The following is a 26,136-nucleotide window of genomic DNA, read 5'->3' on the forward strand; positions in this document are numbered from 1 at the left end:
TGCTCTGTTTTGTCTACCAGGATAGCCCTGCATGGTTCAAGACTAGTGGACTTTTAGGTCAGAGCTGGGAGACCACGCATACAAGGCAGAAAGGGGTACCTTCTGAGGATTTAGGCTTAAGTTCTGCAAACTCCCAACCTGGTTTAGGTCTTGCCCTATTTATCTTTCCAACTGCAGAGGAGGACTGATGTTTGCATGGCTCTAATCTTGGCTCACTTCTACTTCAAGTACAGCCAGGCAGGATGTGGTGGATGGGTTTGGGCAACCTGATCTGCTTGGCTTTAGGAATCAAAAAGCCAAGGTAGGTTGGCTATCAGAGCATTTAACTGAACCCCCAGGGTTTGAGCCACTCCAAGGGAGAGAGTATCAGTTGGTGACCGGGTTTGTGTTCCTGCCAGCAACAACCCAAAACTTGGATTAAGCTGCAAACATTTTTCCAGCTATGGGTTCCTTATTATGCTGACACTGAAATATGACCTTGACTGGAGATTTTTTCATCTTCAGTGCCTAGGGTTACAGTTTTCTGATGAACTCAGAGCCATCCTAGGGAAGTTCAGGACTGTGAGCCAGAGACTAGAGGGGGGACCCTCTCCTGAGAATACATGTCACTGCTGAGCTTCCACCTTGCTGCCAGGAGAAGGACCTTGGATCTCCCATTGCTTTGTCTTTCTCAGGTCATTTCCAGGCAAGAGGCCTCAGTGGAGGTCAGGTCCAGGCCCAGGCATGAGTAAAATGTCCCTGGTGGGTGACACAGGGAGAAGTACCAGACAGCCGGGATCATCCTGCTGCCTACTTTGCCTTATGTTTTGGAGACAGACGAGAGCACATCAAAGTACCTGCACAGGCTGTCTGCCCAGCGTGGGCAGAGAGGAAGAGACTGGAGATGTGCCTCTGCCCAGCCAATATGAGCGTGTGAAGCAGGGCGATCAGGAGGAGAGACCTTGCCAGGCTCTGCTTTGGAGGAGAGGAAAAGACCAGAAAAGCAAAACCCTGCTTCAGGGCAGGAGTTTGTGAACCTGTCCCTTTGCTGGTCCTCCTGAAGGAGTGGGGACCCCCACTGTCATGCAGCTGTGGGAAGGAAATGACATTGTGACATTTATTTGGCTGGACGTTGTGTAGGTTATGAAGGGGAATAGGTTCTTCACTGGCAGAAGATACAGCTTTTATCCCCTATTTCCATAGGATCAGGATCCAGTTGCATAAAAATGTTTTCCAAGATTCTTAAAGCATCCAAGAAGTTTTAAAATGGCAAAAGATCGCCTGTTCTACATGTATTTGTAGGGTCTGCAAACCACATGTCAGGCCCTATGCAACCCATATCACAGGAGAGAATAACTCACCTTTTTGTAGGCTTGAAAAGTAGCTCTCAGCTGACTATAGCTTCTCTTTGCTAAGACCACATTGAAAGCCAGCTCCTCTGTTCCCCAGCGGCCTTCTCCTGCCTTAAAGATTACATGTTATTTTTTTTTAAAGCACTTGTTTATTCACAGTAGAGACAAAAAGTCAGCCAGAGCCCTTGATTCACCAAGCTCCAGCCCGTCCCCCCCTTGCTCATCTCCTTACACTGCCATCGCCTCTGTGCTTGGTGCATTTAGTCACCCCTGAGGCAGCCCTTTCTGCGCAACACGGGGCAAACGGGGATTTTTCCACAATTGCACTTACTTTATACAGATCTGTGGCATCTTGCTCAGCGAGCTCTGCATTGACCTGTTGGGTCTCATCTCTGGTTGCCTACAGAAAAGGACATGACCGTAAAAAAAAATCAGACCAAGTGCTGGCTACATTTTGTAGTGGAAGGGAAAATTGTCAGCTTGTGGCCCTCACAAATATTTTGGTTATAGTTTTGCTGCCATCTGCTGACAAATGCCTAGTAATGGGGCACAGAGGGGCTTGGTGGTACAGCTTTGAACGGTCTGTTCATGTTTACCACAGCCCCTGGTTTTGCTGACTTTAGAGATGCAGCCTGTATGGTAGGGTTTTATCTCCCAGGTTTATTAGCTATGTGCTGGGGCCCTAATGAGATTGCAACTCTGATACCTCTGGAGCAGGAAGGGACTATCATCAGGGGTGGGCAGCAGCACGGCGTTAGACCATACCCTGCGGATGCTCCCCTGCGGCAGGGTGGCCTGCTGGTCCCTCTCGTCCCCAGACTCCTTCCCATCCCATGGGTGTCCCTCCCTCCCTCAGCCAGCATGCGTACGGAGCAGAAAACAAAACCAGAGGAAAACCTGACCTGAGTTTGGAGTTAGCTCTGCTTTGCAGAGGGCTGGAGTAGAGTAGCTCCAGAGGTCCCTTCCCACCTGGCTTGTTCTTTGGTTCTGCTTTCTGCCATTTTTTGCAGCTATTTTTCCACCGGTGTAAAGTGGTAGCGTGTGTGGCTGGATGTTGGGGTGGGAATGGGGCCGAGATGTGCAGACAGAGCTGGGGCAGGGTGGCCCCAACACAGTCTTTGACATCCACCCCCCGAGAGCTGAGCTGCTGGGCATGTACAGCACCTTGGGCTCAAACCATGAAGTTTCTTAGGAAAGCAGCTGGTGTATGTGTCATCCAGCCGCTGCAGAAAGGTTCCTGGTACCTGCAGTGAAGTGCTGATCATTTTTGTGGTGCTGGATATGCCCTGATAACTGCAAAATATTTTCCTGACTAACCTATATACTCTGAGCATTCACTAACACTGTAATTCCTGGTAGAAATTATGAAGGACTTATCTATGAAAAAAAATCTATGAATAATATGTATTTGTGACTCCTGAAAATATACCCCAAGAAGTTGAAGACAGCTGTATCATTGCTTTCCAGAATGGGAATCTAACTGTGATGTGTTTAGTGATATGACTGTTAGGTTAAAGCTTCTATTTATTGAATCTTTTCATTTCTTAGGACTGTCTGCATTTTTAGGTGTGATCCTACTCTTCTTATACTGTGTCTTCATGAAGATACTAATTTTTTTCTTTATTTCATGTAGGTGGTTTAAAATAAAGTGTGTTCTAATGGAAAATATGCTTTTTTGGTGAGTGGAAAGCTAACATAACAGCAATTTCTTTCTTACTTTTTCTGTACTTATCTGAATTGTAAAATCCTCAGCTGAGATGGAAATCAGATTTCGCTGGTTTTGGGCAGAATTCAGCATAATGTAGCTATGACCTTGAATGGGTATTCTAGCCATTACGATGGTACAAATAATAATAAAACAAAGCTGTTGTCTTCAAAGTATCAGAATTTATAAAATTACTTCTGATTTTATAAATTAAAATTTTATGTATTAAAAAGCTATAGATATAGAAGGCTCTTATACTGAAGAATGCCTTTTGCTTGCTGTAATTACCTCATCATTATATTACATATAATAATTACATTATTATAAATACCAGCTAATACTTATTATGATTACTTAGTGTAGACAGGATAGAGAAAAGGAAATATCTCTGTCAGGTAGCTGCATAAGAGGGAAGCCCCCAGCCTTACCTCTAGCACAGTGACTAATATCTTCTGTAGAGAGCCACTTGTGTCACTTTTAACATCAGACTCCAGATCCCTATCAAAGACTGTGGAGAAAAAAAATCTGTGAGGGTTCACCAAGTGATAGAGGCTTTAAATGAAGGCGTTTGTTTGAAAGACAATACTACTTACGCCGTTTGTATGCCTTCTTTATGTTTACAATTTCCTAGGCAAATAAATAAATAAAAAAGGAAAAAAATATTTAGAAATAAATAAATAAGTAAAAATAAATAAATTTAATTAATAAATAAATAAGCAAACAAAACCCCAGCAAGTCAGTCCCATGCCCACGTTACATGAGGCATAGCAAGCATGGAGTGGGAGAAGCTGAATTCCCATTCCCTGCTCATGCCGGGACTGACTGCAGCACAGAGACACGGCTCAAACCCAGCCCGGTTCAGGACAGCATTTCAAGGGATGCCTGACTCGTGCAGGCGTCCCTTGGTTTCACTTGCATTTCAGTGTAAGCTAAAGGGCTTTTTGAAGAGGATTGCATTCCCGTACCTGGCGGGAGCCACCTCTGAATGGTCAGAGCAGTGCCAAAGCTCTCTTTCACAGGCACCCGGGGATTTCTCTATCATCAGTGTTGCCTCTGTGCCATCCATGGGAGATATGAGTAGGACCAAGGAAGGAATTTGAATTATATTGCTCTGAACTCCTGCAAGACTTCCAGCCTTGGTATGGCAACCTTACCACTGCTACCAGTGACAACAGGCATTTCAGCTGTGGAAGCTGGCCTGATCCCTTGTCCTCCTCCTGGGGGGATGCTTTTGGCAAGCTCTTTGCCCTGCTACCTAAGGAAAGTCACGCATGGTGTCCCAACCTTATTGTTTCGTGTGCAGAGAATCTCAATCAGCAGTGACTCATCTGTCCCAGCGCCCTTCATCGCCTTCTGAAGCTCTCGGGCCTCGTACTCGCAGGGCAGGTCCAGCAGAGCCAGCACAGCCTTTTCGAAATTCCCACTCAGGTCTCCCTTCAGGTCTTCTTCCAAATCCTGCGGGGACAGTCGGAAGGGTTAGCACAAAAGCTGAGGTGAGATTAGAGGGTTTCTTAATTTGTTTTGGGAAATTTCATTATTTCAAAGCTTCTTCTGTACCAAAAAGGGACAAAAACATAAAAAAGCCTTTAAATATATGGACCTTTTTTTTTGAGAATAAATTCCCTAAAAATTTTTGTTTCAGATTGAGTGAAATGATTGTCCCATCTTCAAATACCAGCTGATATCTGTCCAGTTTTGACTCTAACTTGTTTAAATAACTGCAAACTAGTGTTTTTAAAAGCTTAACAGGAGACTTTGCTCTGAAACACAATGCAGAAACTTCCTGCTTCGAAAAAAGCAGGGATCCCTTCAAAAGAAGTGATCCAACTTAGGAAACTTCTCTTCCAGTTAAAATCGACTTACTGGAAAAAGCAACAAATTTCTACAAGGTGCTTTGGTGCCAAGCAATCAGCATTTTTTCCACCAAAAAAACCCCAAACAAACCAACCTTCCGTGATACAATCTACTTAATTCAAAATTTAGTAAGACCCTGGAGAAGAACTAGCTAGTGCATGTACACTGAGAAGGATGCCTACTGATGATTTATTTGAAGTCCTATCTGCAGTTAACATTTCCTGTAGTATGGGAAGTACTTGAGAAGTTGAGAACAACAAACGAGAAGCCCAGCTCTAAATCTATTGTTCTTAAATACCCTCTTACACAATCGCAAGTGAACACTCAATCTATTCGAGTCAAAGCCTGACATCATTGGTGTTGGAGCAGTTTCAACGCGTGCACCATGAACCTTGCTTCCTGGAGCAGCAGGAGAGCAAAATGGTACAACTTGTGGCTCCTTCCCGAATGATTCAGGCTGCCCAGGCAAGGAAGAAGGGTTGCTACATGCTGATGTAACCGGGATGTCTCATGGTATTTGCTTATTTCTAATGCCTGTTTTTATTAATCCTCATTACAGAACTAACTCTATAGTGTTTATGTAACCAAAAAATCTTTATCGTGCTTGCTGTAAGTTTTACATATAGAAGGCTTTCAGGTCCAGTGCTGCCTGTCTTATTAACATTGATTAATGACTAATGAGCAAGCAGACCTTAAGAAAATACCAATTTAATAATAAGCTCTGCAGGATTCAGCTGTTTACCTAAATAATATATTGGAAGCTTTATTTTTCATACATGCAAAATCGTTAAGGAAGTCTATGCTTCCTCCTCCAGAATCAAGTGCTCAATGAGACTTCTTAGTTTTACAAGGTGTATTCTACTTCATCACTGGAAGAAATCAATACTACATCTATTAAACTCAACAAAAATACAATGAGGTAAGATCAAATAGTTCTTCTGAACTTGCATCTGGTCTGAGAGGGATTCTGACTTAAAATTCCCTTTTACATTAATTTCTTTTTCTGAATGTGCTGAAGATGAACACAAGCTGAAATATTTTTTTATTTCAGTTATGAGTTATTTTCTGTCTTTCCCAACTTTGATTAAAATGCTCTCATCTGGTTAAGCCTGATTTCAAGAAGACTCTGAGGCCTAAGATTAGAAATATAATTGGTATTTTGGGAGATAAAATAAATTGCTGAATCAGAAACTAACTGGTGTCCTCCTTAAATCCACTGCACCCTTGATATTTTCAAAAGCAGTGGCCTGTAAGCTATATTTCTAGCAGGCATGCGGTTTGAAACAGAGAGGTCATTTATTTCAAAAATACCTTGCTATACAGAGCCTTGTACTTCTGTTTTATTTGTTGTCTCTGCTCTGCTGTTCGACTCGACAAGACTTCAATAATTTTCTTTTCATCAGTTCCTGAAAAAGAAGTTGTGCATAGGAATTATTTAATCAGGAATCTAATGCAGAGGAAAGAAAAAATGATCTCTAAAGAGAAAAAAATTGCTATCCATAAATCCCCACTGGTGCCAACTTTAGAATTTGTAGCATCTGAGATTCTTCTGAGGATATATTTAACTGTAGTCAGCTACAATGTTCAGACCATAAAATAAAAGTTCCCCATCTCATGCCACTCATACTTTATCAGGGAAATTGAGTCTTCTGTTTGAGAAGGTCAGACACTGCTCCTAAAATGAGGGTTATGCCAGTGCCCGTGGGCTGACGTACACATTTTTGGTGGCAATGTTTGTTTGTGTAGTCCCGAGGGATCAGCCACCAGATCCAGTTCATTAAGCACGTGAATGCTTGTACCAGCACAAGAGACTGAACGGCGTGGGGCGAGAGGCTGGGGTAGGCGAGCATGTGTTTAAATCAGCTTCATTAACCCACAGCCTGTACAGAATGGGTTGTGCTTTGCGCTAAATGGAGTCAGGAAGAGGAGCAGGAACCAGCCTTCATGGTCTGCTGATGCTGTTTTGCTTGGCAAAAGTAAGTGAGAGTGAAGTGGGAGCATGCGGTGCCCCAGTGATGAGTGATGTCCTGGGAACCCATGGGGGAACTGAACACGCAGCACCCCTCCAGCAGAAACCCTCGGGCAGCTTTGAGCTGTAACTTATGCAATGGATGGAAGCAGCTTACTAAAGGCAATGACCTTGTTCTTGTACTTTTCTTGCCCTCAGCCATATAAACAGATGTTTGCGCTAAACAAAGTCGCTGTAAGGCATTCGTTATGTTTGTGGCTAAAGGGTCAGGACTGCAGTGACGTTACTTGGATGCCCAAAAGACACAATAGAGCAGCTATTGCATTAACTTGTGTGTCCTGGGGCACCTCCATCTAAGGGCCAGCAGCCTGCCTCAGGCATTATTTCTTCAAGACAAGTATTGAAATGGAGAATGTGTATCAGGAGAGACTCTGCATGTGATGGGCACTGCCAAAATGCCCATAGCATATAAAGGGTTTAGATGGCTGATCACAGGCATCAAGCCATATGCTAGGTCTGCTGATGCACGCATGTCACGCTGGTGGACACTGCCCCATGCTCTCCTTGTGCTCTTCCATCTGCTGCATCCACCTACTGGGCTTTGTGCCGTGCCTCATCTCAGGCTCTCGGGAGCAGGGATCAACAAGGGTTTCCGAGGAGCTACCAGTACAAAGGATAAAAATACAAATGGTACTGGCATTCGGCAGCAGCTGATGCATTTTCATCCCTGCATATCACCATCAGGTACATACAGGACAAGCTTAGGGCATCTTGTCCAGTTCTTCCTGCTTAGAACTCAGGCAGAAGGCATGGTCCAGTTTTAGAAGGAAAAGCACTCCTATCTGACAATGTGGGGTTAAACTCTTCATAGGAGAGTCCTATGAGGAACTGTCTTGAGGGGGCTCAACTGATAGGATGGGAACAATTCCTAAAATGCGGCACTTACTTAACTAGCTGATTCTGAACGTCAGTGCTACACCAGGAAGAAATGCTTAAATACATGTTTACTGTGCAAATGCCTGGAGTGAATTAATAACTTACTGCTCTCATGTGCTGCCTGGCTGTTCTTCCTCTGCTGGACACTGTCACCTCAACAGACCTGAAGATCCCATGACCACTGTGCATTCGTCATTCACATCAGTGCACAGCCAGCCACCTTTCTTCAAACTACCTTAGAACATGGTGAGAGCCAGTATTTTTGATTAAAAATCACTGATGCAGATTGAGACCATCATATATTCCTTTCAGCTGATGGAGCTGCAGTGGGCTTTGATGAACATATGGGGGTGGTGATGTTTGTTACTGGTCCTTGAAGGTCTGGGAAAGGACATATAACCATGACCCTAATCCGACGTGACTAGCTTGGACCCCTTGACTGTCGTATCAGTCTTGACAGCTTGATGTTCCTATCACAGGGAGCAAATATCATGTTGCTGGAGCAACAATTCCCTGGAGCCAAGCAATTAACAAACTAGATCTTACCAGTCTTTGAGGAACAAGCTGGCTTCCCTTCCCATTTATCTTAATCACATAAAACTTCATGGGTGTGCATGTTCTTTGAGTCAGTAAGTGACAGGAAGCATAAAGATTACCTGAAACTGGTTGGAACAGTTGTTTTGCCCTAGGTTTATGTATATGCTCTTTATAATATTGAATATTATAATTATTAATTATAATAATGAATTTCCCTTTGTATAAAAAACAAGAGCTTTCTTACCTGCTCCTTTGCAGGCACTATGTATTTTCTTGGCATCTCGGTCTGGATCAAAACCATGATGATGGCGTTTATTGGTTGACTAGGAAAACAGAGGCACAACAGATACATGGGAGACAATTTTGCATTAGTCTCTCTGAATGACAGCAGTTTGGGCCAGTTTCTTGCTTGATATTTGTTTACACCACCTAAACCGTGAAGTTCACGCCAGCCTTTGCTGAAACACTCTATCTGTCACTAGGGCTCCTAGAATGGATCCACAAATAGCTGTCACCACATGACACACGGTGCTGATCCTATATAACTTTGTTCTGCCAGTTCAGGCTTATTAAAATAATTTAAAGGTAGTAACTTCATACTAGGCATCTTCATGCCAGATCAAGTCACTTTACAATAGGCCAATAAAAACGCCCTATTAGATGTGTACAGAACCAGGCCCCGTCTCTGCAGTATGTTTGTAAGTACTAGGAGCTTACAGTCTGAATCAGCTGAATAAAAACTGGTCCTGCAAACCTTTCTTGCATCCATGCATTCATGCAATCAAGATAATTGGAGATATATAACGTGATAAAGCTGGTGTTTTTTTTATTTTGGCAAAATAGTACATGTGGTTACCTTGAGCTAAATCTATTCGGGGATAATAACTCAAAGTCCACAGCTGCTGCAGCAGTTTACATCCAGACATACCACTGTAAACAGAAAACCATGCCTGTTCCTACTAATCTGACAAGCTGTGAATCACAGGGGCTGAAATGCTGGTACACCCTCTATTCTGTTGTTTCTCAGACAAGGGTAGAAGTTATCTGAGACCAGGAGGTCAGAAAGGTTTTCAACCCCTGTAATATCATGAACCAGATCTTTTAAATGCCTAAACTCTAAAATAATACTGGAAAATAGGTCCTAGGCTCCTAAATCAAATAGAACTATATGCACACCATGGACTCGGGAGGTCTAAGCGGGCACTGGAAGTGCTTTGGCATTTCCATTCAAATAGCAACATGTGGATCAGGCTACTTGCTTTGCAGGGCTGCCAGGCATTGGCACCACCACTGTTAATTAAGGGTTATGATACCCCAGGGCATGGCACTCTGCTCTCCACTAAATTAAGGGTTATGACACCCCAGCGCACGACAGTCTGCTTTTAGGCCCTTCTGAAAATGCCACCAGCCTACTGAAGAGCAGAAGAGGCTAAAGGGCTGATTAACCTCCTTGTCTTTGGGGATAGCACAGGGCAGAGACAATTCCTGAAAGACATTAGGCACAATATCATTCTGCTTGTGCGATAAAGAGAATTTAGCCATACGGCTGCGGGCCGTGCTCTGCCACGTACCCATCTGGCCAGAGAACAACCTGGTTTATTTACAAGTATAGATACAGCCTGGAAATCTGTTTGTTGGTATTCTTCAAAAGTTTTGTGCTGTGATCTACTAGCTCTGGTGGAAAAGCTACAGCTCTGGATAAAGGAGTCCTCTGTCAAAAGACAAAGGGTCTTTTCTCAAGGAGAAAACCCAAGTCCAGTCCCTACACTGCTTTACCAATGTACCTTTGTGAGAGGCTAAAGACAATTTAGGCACCTGGCTTTCCTAACGCAGTTAGCAGGTAGGATACGACTTACTGCTAATGGTAGCTGCTGTAGCACAGCCATCTCACTGAAACTGAAAGTTATTTTTGCAGCAATAGCAATTAATAAGGTACAATAACAATGCAATAATTTCTCTTGGTCTTTACAGTGCAAGGTAACACCTTCATTGCCACATCATTATCACAAATGTTGCTTGTAAAACATGTATCCTACTGTAAGATCTGACCTGCACACATGCTTTTCTAAACCTTTCAAACAAGGTGGAAATAGATGCATATAAGTAATACTTTCTAGTGGAAGATTTTATTTAACGGTCTTCAAATTTATCAGGAATTTTGTCAAAAAGGAAAGGGAAAAGCACAAAGTTAAAAAACAGATGCACTGATCACTGTCTTTATCCAAAATGAATTGCATTCACATTTTTCTATTATGATAGGGTGTACATGCTTCTCCTTTGATGGAATCATGTACAAAAGATATCTTTTTGCACACATGCTTGAAAATTAAGCAACTCTAATTTCTTTCTTCTTTTCTGATTACTATACCCTCATTTTCATTCTTGTGAGAATAAAATTCACCTTTGTTCTCTGTAATACCAAAACAAACGATGACAGCTAACCAGACTTGGTGGGTGACGAATTTGGGGGAACAGGATAATGGGATCCCACAATACAATAAAAGTTTATTCTGGGTATACAGCCCCAGGATGCAAATGCTGCATGCACAATGGGCCTCTTTGCTGGAGAGTCGTACAGGCACAGTGTTGACACAAGGAGTGTGGTCTAGGTGCTTCTCAATGTGTGGCGAATTCAATGAGCATCACGGCGTAGCATTCAGGAGGATGCTCTGCTGCCTGTTCAATTGAGTGTACCCCGCAGACAGCAGTGTGTGGTGCCAGTATGGTTCTCCCCTCTCCATAATACCAAGTTTAACATGCAAATTGTTTTTAAACACTTCAGTCCATACTTTAACGTATGATTGGTAGTATTGTCAGTTACCACTGTGTCGGGCAATGCGCTCCTAATTACTTCTTGCATCCGTATCATGCACCCTGGAGCAGTCCCAAAGGACGCTGTAAGCTGAAGAGACAGTATCCCTGCCTTTCCCCTGTACCATGTGGAAAACTGCTTGTAGGAACAGGGTACAATATCTGAATGCAGTAATGATGGTGATATTAAGCTATCATTATTTCGTCTCTATAGTGTTAGTATGCTTCTCAGATGATGTTCATGCCACTCATACAGTTGATCCTGCTGTCTGTGTTAGGTAGCCAGTACTGAAGTTATCCTAGAGTTGTTTGCAAAGCATTTCTTTGTGAGGGTAAGGACCAGCGAAGCAGATGAAAAATCAGCAAAAAAAGGGATAATTGTGGAGCACAAAATAGAGAGAAAAGTGCTAACATATCAAATGCACAGATTTGACTATTTTGTAGTATCCAAGTGCTATTCTAATTTATAGGCTCCCAAATTCACTCCAACAACATGAGCTGAGAACTGTTGCTCCACATTCACTTCCTCCTGACCTGGGACAGAAGATGCACTGGTGAGAAGTGAGAGGAAAAAGGCTTCATCTGGCATTTGCTCTCACTTTTCAGTCATTCAGCTTGGACAGAAACACCTACACAAACACCCAAAGGCAAGGAGCTGGCTTGTACTTTGCTTTGCCTTACCCACCAGCAGTGCTGGGCTGTGGGTATTGCCCTTATCATGCTAATGCTGCCATCTCTGCAGCTCCCACTGCCCCAACCCTATCACAGATGCACCTGGGCCTGGTAATGTCATTACAGGACTTTGGGAGAGTGATTTGCTCTCTTATGCCTTGATGGCTGGTCAGTTATGCTCAGGTTTTAGCTAACTCCTAGGTGCAACTTGTCATTGTAGCTGTTGTATTTGTGCGTAGCACAGTTGCAACAGGTAGGAAAATGGTAGCACCAGCGTCTGAAACATTGTGGATTTACGAGGATTCATAAAGACATAAAAAAGAAATGTTATTTCTTTTCAAAGGGAAAATCATGCGGAAGGGAAGGAAGACCTGTTTCTTAATGATGTTCAGGACATATTTGTTTAAAAGCACCAGAGGAATCTATTGAGTCAGCTCTGCTAAAGCTTCCGCCTTCAAATAAATCACTATAAAACATTAAATGATACACCTGGGGGATATAATTCTTATAGTACTGTGTGTAATACTAGCATCAGCTTTAAAGATAAGAAATCTGATACTCTGGGTAAGTGACTGTCAAGGCCAACTCATGGGTATTCTGGAAAGCCCTGGTTAAAATTCACTACCTGCTGGGTCCCAGCCTTGATCTTGCCCACTGACGCAGCCTTTCCCATGCAGGAGAGGGAGAGCTGTTCACAACTGTACTGCTTCCTACTCTGCAGATTTTGACAGGTAGATTTTTCTGCAAGGGATAAATGGCAAAAGAAATTGACGTTTAATACCATTTGTAACTTGCAGGCATTTTCCTTTTAAAAATATGGGCAGACTCACTTTAATATAGCTCTTGTTTTAGAGTTAGGATCTTAGATTAGATTTGAGTAGTTAATGACTTACAAGTGTTATAGCAATTTTGGTGATAGCGTGATGTGGAGTCTGAAATAGCAGATGGACATATTGCACACAAATTTTGCAGCTGGACATAGTATGTAAGGGAACTTGCTTTCATAAATTGGTCCAGATCCAGCTACTCAGTTACTTCATTTTCTTCTATACTTCTCTCCAATACTTCTACATTAATTGTGTAATTAATGTAAGTGTAATAATTAATTGTATAAATAAATGTAAGTGTAACCAGAGTTCTGGTAGTAAGAAATCCTCTTTTCGCTTCCAGCCTAGCTGTATTCATGGCCTGTGTCCACTTGTTTTTTCTGCCAACAGTGTTCCTTAGCTTGAACAGGTTTTGCTTCACTCAAGCATATTTTAGACAACAATCATTTTCCCTTGCAGCTTTGGCTAGAATTGCCACAGATTTATTTCTATTAAAATGGATAGATTATAACTGATCTAAAACTAACAGTTCTACCTTGTTGTAAAGCACACCAAGTAGTTTTTCCTACTGTAAATTACATTTGACTTTAAGGAGATGTAAGATGAGTTTATAGTTGAAGATGATCTGCAATGCTTAAAGAAGTATTTGGGGACTGTTCTTTGATATTTCAGTATGTGGAGCCCTTATGGTACACAAATAAACAGTTTAACAAAAACATCAGCAAAACCAAGAAAGACATGGGGTGGAGGGGGTGGAGGGAGCGGAATAAGAGCTCTGGTGGATTCAAAGCATCAGTAGTTAGAATTGGTGGGATGTTGCAATACATCGTAGACATTTCTGAAGACAAAATCTAATATCTTCCTTAGGCTAAAGACAATTAAGCTTGCAGTAGATACAAAGTGCTTATCTGTCAGTAGACAAGAACAGAAGAAACACTATCATGAGCATGCCAGGTAGCTTCCCGTATTGCAAAAGAGAGACAATGTACCCTACCTGAAAATAGCTGATAATACAGCTGAGCAATCACAGCAATTTTTCCATTGCATCATCTCAAGCAGATGCCACAACCATGCGCAGGAACAGAGGTTTATGGAGGAGTACCGTCAAAGAACAGAAAGGGTAGCTCCTTGGGATGTTGCTGACAGTGCTCACCTGCTGCAGCTCTAACACAGATCGATGCTGATAACTAACATGGATAAATGCAGACGCAGACCCTTACAAACAAATCACTAGGAAGAGCCAGCAGGAATGTGGCTGCTGACCAGAGCAGTTGAGATGCAGGTCTAATAGCTATGGGCAGAGCTCTAAAAAGGGCTGGATTGATCCAGGGATATTGAGTGTCTAATCCAGTCTTCATTTCTGCCAAGTCCATTTTATGTGCTTTATTTAGTGGATGTCTAATTACAAGCTTCTCTTCTTCTCTTTGGTTGCTGTTTTCTTTTTTCTTTAGCTTAACAGAAGTAAAAATTAAATCTCAAAATGGCAGCACATAGAAAGGGCAGACAAACCCAGCCATGCTCTTTACTGCACTGACTCCTGCATTTCAGTGAGGTCTGGAATAAAATTTAGGGCAGTATTCAGTCGTCTAAATGTGGGTATGTGATGCTGTTAGAGATGCCCCATGGTAAGCTGCCCACTGCCTGTCAGAAATGAGTGGTCTCCTGTGGGACCTGCATCTGTCAACCCAGTGCAGATGTCTGACATACCTCAGGGCATCACCAACAGTTACTGGAGGTGAGCAACAGAATCATGCCACAGCTATTTTACCAGTTTTCTTATTCTTCACATATATTTAATTATGTTCACAAAAATGCATTGGAGAAAAACAAGGTTTTGAAAAGAATGACATAAACCACTTCCATATGCAGCAATCTGAGGTTTCCTTTCTACCAAGCAGGTGAGAACCAGAAACCCCTCTGCCTCATTTCCCACAGATTTACATCTCCTGTTTGGCTGATTTTGGTGCCTCTACCACCTACTGCAGCTGAAGCAGTTCCTGTGATGGGCACAGGCATACTGGCCCATCACTGTGTTGACTCTCTGTTGTCTTATAAAGGTTGAGCTCATGCCTCAGTTTTTTGCTCCGGGGATTTCTAACACAGTGTCTCTGTTCTCAAGATATTCAAGAAGTGTAACAGGCACCTAATAATTTTAAGACTAACACCCTGCTGGTAAATTCATCTAAAAATTGTCCAGTGGGTTCAAATATTCTTAGTTAGGGTAACAGATATATACATATTGCAGTGTCATGCATCCTGTTTCTTTAGGACGCCAAGGCCCAAACAATCCATAACGTCCCAAAGGTGAGCACAGGAATGCCAGAAAACCAAACAGACAAGCCAAAACAGTTGAAAACCCATCACAGATCAGAAACTGTGGAACCTGTTGAGATTTCTCAGTTCTCACCACGCACAGTCACTGAGTCACCAGTCCAAAGACCTTCGGGGAGCCTCGTCTCCAACTAACGAACCAGTTCCCCTCCAGCTCAGCACTGCTAGAGCTGTCAGGACTGGTTTGGGCAGAGCTGATCTTGCTGTAGGCAATGGATAAGTGAGCTGACATCTCAAGGTGCCTTCCAGTTCTATGATTTTCTGTATTCCTCTTCTGTGTGGAGAGGAAAATTTATATTCTCTATCTGCCAAGAAATGTCCCAAACCATCTAGTCACCTTGTTAGCATAATAAACAACAGGACTGGGGTGTTCATCTCATTAGTTAAATTGTATCTAATATACTATGATCATGAAAGACAGCTTTTGCCAAATCAGCACCTAATGATTAATTTTTTATCAACACACATATAGTCAAGATTAATTATTTATCCTGGCAGAAACCTTTAATGAGCTACAATGCAACTAGAATCCAAGGTTAACTAGACTAACAGTACTGGATAGGAAAAAAGAAAAGGGCACATCGTCTTAGATCTTGTGGTTTTAGTCTTCTAGTACATCACACATTGTCAGGATAACACCCTGTTAGCAGAACAGACTCTGAACTCCCACCCAATGGGAGAGTCTTAGTGACAAACAGCCCAAATCTCATCACTCATTGCCAAGCATTTCCATGTGTTAAGAATAAAACACAAGAACAAACAAGGGAGTAGGCTGCTGTATTTTGATTCTGATCTACTTCCAAAGACAGACTGAAAACATGATTCTACGTTTGTACTTCATTAATAGCGTGATTTACTAGAACAGACATTTCCAGTCCTAAGTCTTTTTTTCAATATTTAATGCTACCTTAGGCCCCTTTGAACTGCATCAATTTTTGGGTCATAGCAGAAGGTATGAGCATAACAGGAATAGTCACAGCCTTCTACCCCTATATAAGGTATATTTTTCCTTTATAATATTGTCACCTTATTTTAAACCTATGCATTCCTAATAATAGAAAATATATCTGCCTGCTTGTGTCAGTTAAAAATGCAGTTGAGACTGGACTGAACATCAAAAGAGAGGAGGAAAAGCCACTTCAGTGGTAGCATCCAACCTGCCTGACAAGCAACATACCTCCCTCGCCCATGGCAAAGAGCCTGCAGACATGTATCACACATCTCAGAGCTGTGGGTGGGAGAGCTCTCCGAGCTGGCAGGCAGAGGATCACCCCTCCACTAGGAGCCTCCGGCTTTGCCATGGGATGGACGAGGGCCCTGGGGCAAGCTGGCAATGGAGTCCAGTGACCTGTGGCTGCCTTCTGTGGCAGCGAGGCCCTGGGACACCGGTACAGCCCTGTTCCTGGCCGTGTCAGCCAGCCTAGCACGGGGCTGCAAATATACCTGGGGGTTAAAAGGGTGACTTTCTCACAAAGCTCCAGACCATCAATCAGAAAGGGCAGAAAAGCAGATAAAGCCCATTTCATTTCAGTGTATAGGTACCTCCATGAGAAAACCTTCCAAATATTACAGCTTTTTAATATAGTGGAGTAGCAAAAGAAACAAAGAGCAATTACTGGTAGGCAAGTTGGGTCTCATCTAACTGGGAAAGGCTGTTCAGGGGCGAGGATGTCTGGTCATTAGCGGATGGTGGGTTCACCATCTCCTATCATCCTGGCATCAAAGAAAGATGTTCTTCTGCAAGCTCTTCTTCAGCGAAATTCAAATAATTTGGCTCAATTATTCAGGTAGGAATTTTTGTGAAATGTAAAGGCTTTTAGCACACAGGTCAGAGTAGATGGGCGCTAACATTTAAAAACAAACAGAAGCAAACAGCTGCGGCATGTTGGCAGTGGGGCAGTATCAGCAAGCACCAAGGTTTGTGCTACGGTAATAAAAAGGTGGGGTTGGTAAACACCTTTTTGACACAGGTCAATTGGCAAGCGCTCCCTTAAGGACTATGTGTGTCCTTTTGACCGCAAGGTTTCTTCCTCTGCTGTTTTTTAAAACGTACCTGTCATTTTTGTTTAAGCAATTTTCTCAGTCAACCACAATATGTAACTGGAAAATTGCCATCTGCCTCCTTGACTGCTCAGAGAATGGTATCAGCATCTCTGAATGCCACCCACCATCTGCCAGGCAGGCTGTCACTCTCCCAAATCCGTACGGCTGTTTTAGAACTAACAGCTGTACAAAAGCAACATGCACTGTTGGGCTAGCTTGTTGCTGACAGTTTGTGGCTATCAGGAACAAAACAATTTCTATATGAAGTCTCTATTGGATAACACAATATATGTAAGTCAGTCATGTAGATTAGACTTCATTACTCAACAGCCTTTGCAATGACTCAGTGACTCTTTCCAAATTGAGAGGTGCAAATAACCTTATTTTCTACATCTCAGACTAAAACTACAGTGACAACAAGATCCTAATAGAATTAGTCGCATTTACTTTTTCCTATTACAAAGAAGTGGCAACAGTGAAGGTAATTTCTCTGACAGTTATTATTTAAACTGCAAAATTAAAACCATCTCTCTCCTACAATGTCCCTCATGTTTCTAAGTAGCTGTTAATATATCATCTCATAATACCTTATGGCTAATTTTTTATCCACTCCACTTATTCACACTCATCACCATGATTAAGAGAAAAATTAAGCCCGCAATTAAGAGAAAAAAATAAATTTGGGGGGGATCTCTCATGGCTGAATTTTACACTGTCCAGTTTTAATGTGTCCAAACCTTCTTGTGGCTGGTGGAACTCCTTAACACAGATTACTTTTAAAATCAGAGTTAGCTACCAGGGTACCATGCAGTGGGAACGCCAAAGCTGCAAAACCGCAGCTTTTATTTCTAGAGGGCTCAATCCAGCTGCTTAAATACGGACACCTTTGAGATGTGCCAGAGCCCCTGGCACCTGCATGGGGCTGGCAGAGGTGACACAGGGCTGACAGGGACCTGACTCCCCCCGGTGTGGCAGCTGAAGCCAAGGCAGGAAAGGATGCTAGAAATCTCTAGAGGTGTCATGCCTGCGGTTAGTCATGAGTCATGCCTCACATCACTTCCTTTTAATACTTATCTTGCAAATAAAAGCCACAGAAAAATGGCAAACAAATGGCTTTATTCACCTAGGACAAATCTAGAATTCCAAGTCTGGAATAATTCTCTGTTACACTGGGGGGGACTTGTCTACTTTTATTTTATTGACCATAATGCCCAGTTGGAAAGCACTTTGTATGCTGGGCCATTAGGAATGATAACTAAAATGATTGGAAACTGGCATATTCTGCCTTTTTTTCAGCGGAGATACCAAATCTCTGACTTGCATACTGTAGCTTAAGTGTTCTTATGTCTTATTAAAAATTTTACACTCATTACCTCAACTAAGACTTGTCATGAGTTTTGGTAAGTTAACATTGATAGAACTGAAGTAAATTCTCGTCTATGTCAGCATGAAAGCTAACATGACTTAAGTATTCCTACGCAGGGCTGAAAAACATGGACACAATATTTGGGAACATCATGTTGACTCTTCATGTATGCCAAAGCTGAATTATTTAAAAGGAGAAGAACTGGAAGAATGTTGCACCCCATCAGGGAAGCCCCAAGATTACATGCTTCTCCCCTTGGTCCCTTTGCTGTTTTTAAAACATTCCTCTGCAAGATGCATTATCTAAACACCATCTATATATTTATAGACACATAGAAGTGCTGTTACTATACAGACATGGCATGTTTATTGTCCAACAAACCAACTGTGTCTACCGAACTTGGAGGTTTCTGTGTCTAACTCCTTTCAACCTCGCAGGGTGGAGAAAGTCTCAAGATACTCCCAGGTCAGCTGAGTCACCCAGATCAGCAGTAATCAGTCCATTGCTTCAGTCAGTAGTTGTAATTAACAGTAAAGGCAGAGTAATTTTTCTGGATAGTAGCAACAGAACTTGGTACAATATACTAAAAATGTTGTATACAAAGAAGAACTTTAGAATCCAGATATTTTGGATTTTTTAATGTTTTTGTAAAACATATTGTTTGACCTGTTTATATTGTGTAAAACATAAATGTAATGACCCTTTGATACTTCAGACGGGTTCTTTTTTTGCCACAAGTGCGTCATAAATTTTTCATGGGTAGATGCTTGTTAGCACCTAACGCAGCTGCACTCACAGGATAGCCTCAGACCTAAAAGGAACAGCAAATGTCCTGGATAAAAGGGGACCATGGAAATGAAAAGAATCTGCCACAGCTCTTCCCCAGTGCTGAGTGGCTCAACAAGAAGGTATTTCTGTCTTCTGCTGACTGTGGGCTTATGGCCAGGGACTGAACAAGAATCGACTGTGACTGAATATTGGTCTGCCAGGGGAAGCAACAAATAGCAATTGTTGAGCTTTGTGATGAGATAATAAAATCACGCTGTGGTAAGTAATACTTGCACTAAGGAAACACTTCTACAATGATAGAAATGTCCATAGGCAACACAGAGGCCCTTGTGATGTTTGTGAGCTTATCCCCAAGAGGACTCCTCAGGCAGATATATTCTCCAGGTTATACTTACCTTTTTACCTTCAACTTCTCAAACCATCTAGCCACAATAACCTGCAACCCGCTTCTGACATTATAGAGTCCTCCCTGGCAGAAGGTTTGGGCTGCTTTACAATGAGAAGATGAAACTCAAGGGCGTCCCAGAGAATCTCAAGGAGTGGTTTAAATTAAAACCAAAGAACTCACCCACCCCCCAAATTAATTCAAGTCGCAAACATCACAGAGAACAACAGAATAATGCGTAGTCATCTTGGATTCTTGAGAGACAGAAGGTTAAAACACAATTACACAATTTCACGAAAGTCAAAATCCATCAAACTTATCAAACCATCATATCATCAAAACCATTGCTGCTATTCCCAAAATGTCCCCAAAGCACCTTGCTTACAGCACAGCAGCTACCCAGATTTTCAGGTGGATTGATTCTACTTGTGGTAATTTTGAAGACAGCGGAAGTACAGATAAGCTTGTTTTCTCTGTTTGCAGTCTTGCATCAATTAGAGACTTTAAATCTCTAAGGACGTGCAGTCAAAAACTTTGATTGTAGAAAAGGGGATGGGATTGAGTTCAGAGTGCAAAAAGTGCATGGAAATATGCAGATTTGGAGCTGTAATGTTGCATCAGGTGCAGCTCTTAATTGAGAGCTCAGTTTCTAAGAGAAAAGTACACTTTAGAGCTGGTTGGCAATTTTTTGTTGAAAGCATTTTTTTCAGTAAAATTTGGTATTTTGTTCAAATTAACATGTTCAGGAAGATATCTCCACTTTAAAATGAGACATTTTGATATAGCTGAAAAGTTCCGTTTTAACATCCACGTAATGGAACCTTTTCTTTGAACATTGCTTAGCTTTCAGTGAAAACTTCATTTAATAATGATATTTTAAAAATAAGTTTTAAAACGTAGATCCATTTAACCAAATAAAATACTTCATTTGACACAGACGATTAATTTTATATTTTTCCCAGCAGAATTTGGGCTATTCAAAAAAATTTCACTTCTGAAATTTCAAAGCAGACAAAATTTTGGAAAGATGCAGTATTCAAGAATGAAACAACTCAGTTTTACCCAGCTTTCTAGTGCCAGTATTGACCATGAAAGAGGAGTTGCCTCTGTGCACTGCCTCTGTGCCTCCCAAAGCCACCATAAACCACGGAAACAGGTGCTGCAACACCATGGTGTCCCTTTCATCCTTCATAAAAAAAATGCTTACTGGCTCATCTGCTGACAAACTGGTAGTCCCTATGGTTGGTTTCCGTATATCCTCTGTGAGTCTGTAAGACTTGCTCTGGAGGTTTAAAAAACACAATACATAAGACACTCATGAACCTATGGTTGCAAAACACAAGATTAGGAGAAAGAACAAAGTGCAGCTGACAAGCTTTGTTAATCACAGAATCATAGCCCCAAGGAGGACTTGGGGCTGTTGGTTGATGAGAAGCTCAACATGACCCTGCAACGTGTGTTTGCAGCCCGGAAAGCAACCATATCCTGAGCTGCATGAAAAGAAGCATGGCCAGCAGGTCAAGGGAAGTGATTCTCCCCCTCCACTCTTGTGAGACCCCACCTGGAGTACTGCATTCAGCTCTGGGGCCCCCAGCATAAGAAAGACATGGACCTGCTCAAGTGGGTCCAGAGGAGGGCCACAAAGATGATCAGGGGGCCGGAGCACCTCTCCTATGAGGACAGGCTGAGAGAGTTGGGGTTGTTCAGCCTGGAGAAAAGAAGGGTCTGGGGACACCTTCTAGCAGCCTTCCAGTACTTAAAGGGGGCCTACAGGAAAGCCAGAGAGGGACTTTTTACAAGGGCATGTAGTCATAGGACCAGGGGTAATGGCTTTAAACTGAAAGAGGGTAGATTTAGATTAGATGTAAGAGAGAAGTTCTTCACTATGAGGGTGGTGAGGCACTAGAACAGGTTGCCCAGAGAGGTTGTGGATGCCCCATCCCTGGAAGTGTTCAAGGCCAGGTTGGATGGGGCTTTGAGCAACCTGGTCTAGTGGAAGGTGTCCCTGCCCATGGCAGGGGGGTTGGAACTAGGTGATCTTTAAGGTTCCTTCCAACCCAAACCATTCCATGATTCTACAATTCTAAAACTCACACGGTAATTTGATGTAGTAAATCCTGACACCTGGATTTTAATCAGGCCCTTCTGCGAGCACCACACTTTGAGATTACTCCTGTCCCTACTATTCAGTGATAAAACAGCCAAATTTTGAAAGTGATGGCCTTTGGGACAGGAAGTTTTTCATACATCTTTAGGGAATTACTTTAGCATTCGGAATGTTCCAACAGAAATTCACTAAACTAACTAAAATTATTTTTCCCATGACATCCTACACATCATTTCTTTTTCTCAAAATTAAAGTGCTGCCCCTTTTAACTAAGCCACAATGAGCCTTAAAACATTCAGAACCTGTGTGTTACAGTAATAGTTTCATTATTCATGTACTGCAATTAAACAATGTTACCAGCTACATACAAGTTTCCCACCCACACTTAAAGTAGATTTTGAGGTTAAATCTTCATTTGCAGCTGTATTAATGTAATTTAAAGTGAAAATTGACAAAAATAAAACCAGGAAATTATTGCATTCTTGACAATCCAAATTAAATTACTTACATGTGAACTGCCCATTTTTGCTTAGCCTGAGTGTGGAAGATGCGACTCTTCTGCTCTTAAATAAAACAAGCATACAGGTGGAATAGTCAACTTTTACTAGAGCAGCACAATCCTACCCAACCCTGGGTTAATCAATAACTTCTGACATTATTTAAATTCTAGTCATTTCAAGGTGGGGTGTATTCATCATTACATGGTAGCTTTATTATCCCTGTTATCTAATATCGCATCCTGTTGGGTCATGGAGCTGGCTGGTTTCTCCAGGGAAAGTCAAGATTTCACAATATAAGCCTTGAGATTATACATACTCATTTATCTAATTGTTATTACAATGATTTAAAACATACAGCTATGGTAGTGCCCAACACGAGCTTTACAAACATTTTAGAAAGAAGGATGCCTCCTCTGAAGAGTTTATATCGGATCTTACGGGATTTAATAGTATTTAATATGTCACTGAGGACCCTCAGCTCCTACAAAGTATTTCAAACAGAATCTCACTGCTTTTATTGGGTTTATATAACAAGGTTTTGGTGGGGGGGGGTTACAGGGGTGGCCTCTGTGAGAAGAGACCAGGGGTTGCCCCCATGCTCGACAGAACCAGTCCCAGCTGACTCCAAAATGGACCCACTGCTGGGCAAAGCTGAGCCCCATCAGCAATACTGGTGATGCCTCTGTGATAACATATTTAAGAAAGGGTAAAAAATACTGCATAGCAGCTGTGAGAGAGGAATGAGAACAATGCGAGAGAAACAACCCTGCAGACACCCAGGTCAGTGAGAAAGGAGGGGGAGGAGATGCTCCAGGCGCTGGAGCAGAGATTCCCCTGCAGCCTGTGGCGAAGACCATGGTGAGACAGGCTGTCCCCCTGCAGTCCAGGGAGGTCCACGGTGGAGCAGATATCCACCCGTGGCCCGTGGAGGACCCCACGCCGGAGGAGGGGGATGTGCCCTGAGGGAAGCTGCAGCCCGTGAAGAGCCCACGCTGGAACAGGCACCTGGCAGGAACAATGGCCCATGGAGAGGAGCCCACGCTGGAGCACGTTTTCTGGCAGGACCTGTGACCCTGTGGGTGACCCATACTGGAGCAGGGGAAGAACATGAGGAGGAAGGAGCAGGAGAGACAAAGTATTATGGACTGACTGCAACCACCATTCCCCGTCCCCCTGTGCTGCTCAGGGGGAGGAGGTAGAAAAGTTGGGCATGAAGGAGTGAAGTTGAGCCTGGGAAGAAGAGGGGGGAGGAAGGTGTTTTTAGTTTTGTCTTTGTTTCTCACTACCCGACTCTATTTTTAATTGGCAATAAAGTAAATTAATTTCCCTAAGTCAAGCCTCTTTTGCCCATTACAGTAACTGGTGAACAATCTCCCTATCTTTATCTCAACGTACGAGCTTTTTCATCTGATTTTCTCCCACTGTCCTTTTGAGAAGGGGGAGTGAGAGAGCAGCTTGGTGGGCATCTGGCAGCCAGTCAAAGTCCTGCTCTAGACCTCAGGTAGGACACCCAGAGAAAAATAAGAGAAGAAAGCAAGTACACTTGAATTTATAGTAGTTCAGGGGAAAAAAAAAAAAAAAAAATCTATGTGGTTACCTAAACAGTAAGCAAAAGAAAAGCACTGTGTTACTGAAAGTGCAGTAATAATTCCAGGTTTTAAATGGCTCGATAGACGGTACTTGCCTGCAAAGACCTCTCTACCATTCAAACACACTTCAAAATAAATGATCAGCTTTGATTATGGTGTTCAAACACATGCAATGTAAAAATCAAATGTAAGTATGAAGAATTTTATCCAGACTTCAATGCTTTGGGGTAACATACTGTCTCAAAGGCATCTTCAAAGCCTTTACTGAACTGGGAACTACCCACTTGTTTCATAATGTTTTGGGGAATAAAGCCATCCCAACTGACATTAAAGAAAATACTGAAGTTGGAGAGAAAGCAACTGCAGGGTTTCTCTGGAATCTGTCAGGTCAGAGGCCACTCATAAGCTCAAATACAGACTGGTAATCCTACTGCTTTTACTGGTTGTGAATGAAATACAGCAGCCCAGAAGGCGCAACTCATTAAGGATTTAAAATAAACAGCTGATTAAGCCATACTATATCGTGCTATGCATGCAAATGGTCTATCTAAACATGCAAATAGGGTATCGGTAGGAAAACTATGTGCTACTCCCACTGATCAATTTGGTTGACTTAGTTTGTCCACTGGGAGTTTAAAAGTTTGTATAATTAACAAAAATTGAGGATTGTATGGTACTTTTCAGCTTTGTAAATAACAGGACTGACTCCCTGCAGAAGACCTGAGGACCACACTCCTGTGGTGACATATCCCAGGCAATGAGGTAGGGGCATCTCTTGGTATCTAGTGGATGGAGTCTGCTTCCACCTATTTCTTCCTTCTTTTGCTGGCAGTATGGAAAATTGAGGGAGAGGTATTATGCCACAGCAAGCTCAAGCAAGCTGGATGCAGAGGATGAGAAGGCACTAAGGGCTTATCAAAAGGGTGCCTATAAACATTCTCCTCTGAAAGGTGGAGCGGGGAGACTTCAAAAAGGTGAAAAGGAGATGAAATATTATCCCAGGTAAGAAACGCCACACACTGCAGTGCATAACTATCGACTGATAACACTGCTACTCTGGAGATTATTGCTAGTGATCATCAAGTGAGTCTTTGCTCTAAAGGTAACCACAGAATTGGTTACAGCTGATGAGCCTTAACTGAGGCTCAATGGAAGGGTGTCATGGTTTAAGCCCAGCCAGCAACTAAGCACCACACAGCCACTCACTCACTCCCTGCCCCACCCAGTGGGTTGGGGGAGAGAATCAGAAGGACAAAGGTAAAACTCATGGGTTGAGATAAGAACAGTTTAATAGAACAGAAAGGAAGAAACTAATAATGATAATAATAATAATAATAAAATGACAATAATAATAAAAGGATTGGAATATACAAAACAAGTGATGCACAATGCAATTGCTCACCACTCGCCGACCAATACCCGGTTAGTTCCCAAGCAGCGATTCCCCCCAGGCCAGCTCCCCCCAGTTTATATACTGGGCATGATGTCACATGGTATGGAATATCCCTTTGGCCAGTTTGGGTCAGCTGTCCTGGCTGTGTCCCCTCCCAACTTCTTGTGCCCCTCCAGCCTTCTTGCTGGCTGGGCCTGAGAAGCTGAAAAATCCTTGACTTTTAGTCCAAACACTACTTAGCAACAACTGAAAACATCAGTGTGCTACCAACATTCTTCTCATACTGAATCCAAGACATAACACTATACCAGGTACTAGAAAGAAAATTAACTCTATCCCAGCCAAAACCAGGACAAAGAGGTATTGAAAATCTTCAGTCTTGTGAAGTAAGTGAAATAATAAAGGACCAAGGTGGTAACAGGTAAGAACTAAGTGAAGCTGAGCTTTGTGCTTTTTGCAGAGGATAGTTGTGGTAGCAGCGTGCCCACATGGCTGGGCAGCAGGATGGTGCTTTGCCTGTCTGCAAGAAGAGTCAGAACTTTCCCTGAAGAGACAGGCACCTGGATTTCTGTGTGACAGAGAAACATGGCTTGTGGATTACATCAGAGTCAACAGAATTAGTGCCTTCATCAACCTTGACTGCAGCACTGGTATGAGCTGTGAAACGGCTTACAGTGGTAGCGGTGCCTGGCATTCCTGTTCAACTCTGCTGGTCCCTGGTGAACCTGTGTGAGACAGAGAATTTGAAGAAAGTAAAGACAACCACAAGAATTCTGAACAGTATTTGGAGATTTATCCAGACCAGACAAAAAGGGCAGTGGGTTGACCAGAGACTGATTGGGCAATATCAGGGACCAAAAGATTTTCAGACAGGTTTACCAAGACATTCACTAACAGGGATAAGCTGCAGGAAGGACTGAAGCTTTCAAATGTTCACTTTGGAGAGGAATTTAAGGGGTTGAAAACTGGAGTGGAAGTCCTAAATAAACAA

The 26,136-nt window shown here is 42.5% G+C and overlaps 1 protein-coding gene across 3 annotated transcripts in view; it reads right to left on the bottom strand.

The window, feature by feature from the left end:
• The window catches only part of ANXA13 (annexin A13), a 28,993-nt gene extending 3,113 nt beyond the window's left edge, over positions 1-25,880 (bottom strand). Inside the window, exons 1-9 of one of the 3 annotated variants that reach the window (XM_052788580.1) lie at positions 22,172-22,186; positions 20,764-20,838; positions 8,577-8,655; positions 6,202-6,296; positions 4,321-4,491; positions 3,630-3,663; positions 3,465-3,544; positions 1,663-1,731; positions 1,341-1,442 (exon numbers count right to left, since the gene is read on the bottom strand). In XM_052788580.1, coding sequence (XP_052644540.1) covers positions 1,341-1,442; positions 1,663-1,731; positions 3,465-3,544; positions 3,630-3,663; positions 4,321-4,491; positions 6,202-6,296; positions 8,577-8,655; positions 20,764-20,838; positions 22,172-22,186 — 720 coding nt within the window. Of the gene's footprint in view, positions 1-1,340; positions 1,443-1,662; positions 1,732-3,464; positions 3,545-3,629; positions 3,664-4,320; positions 4,492-6,201; positions 6,297-8,576; positions 8,656-20,763; positions 20,839-22,171; positions 22,243-25,818 lie in introns of those variants that run through there. The other 2 variants (XM_052788578.1, XM_052788579.1) reach the window with 2 other exon arrangements.
• Between the last annotated feature and the right edge of the window lie 256 nt (positions 25,881-26,136).

The sequence above is a fragment of the Harpia harpyja genome, chromosome 5, assembly GCF_026419915.1.
Source record: "Harpia harpyja isolate bHarHar1 chromosome 5, bHarHar1 primary haplotype, whole genome shotgun sequence".
Lineage (NCBI taxonomy): Eukaryota > Metazoa > Chordata > Aves > Accipitriformes > Accipitridae > Harpia > Harpia harpyja.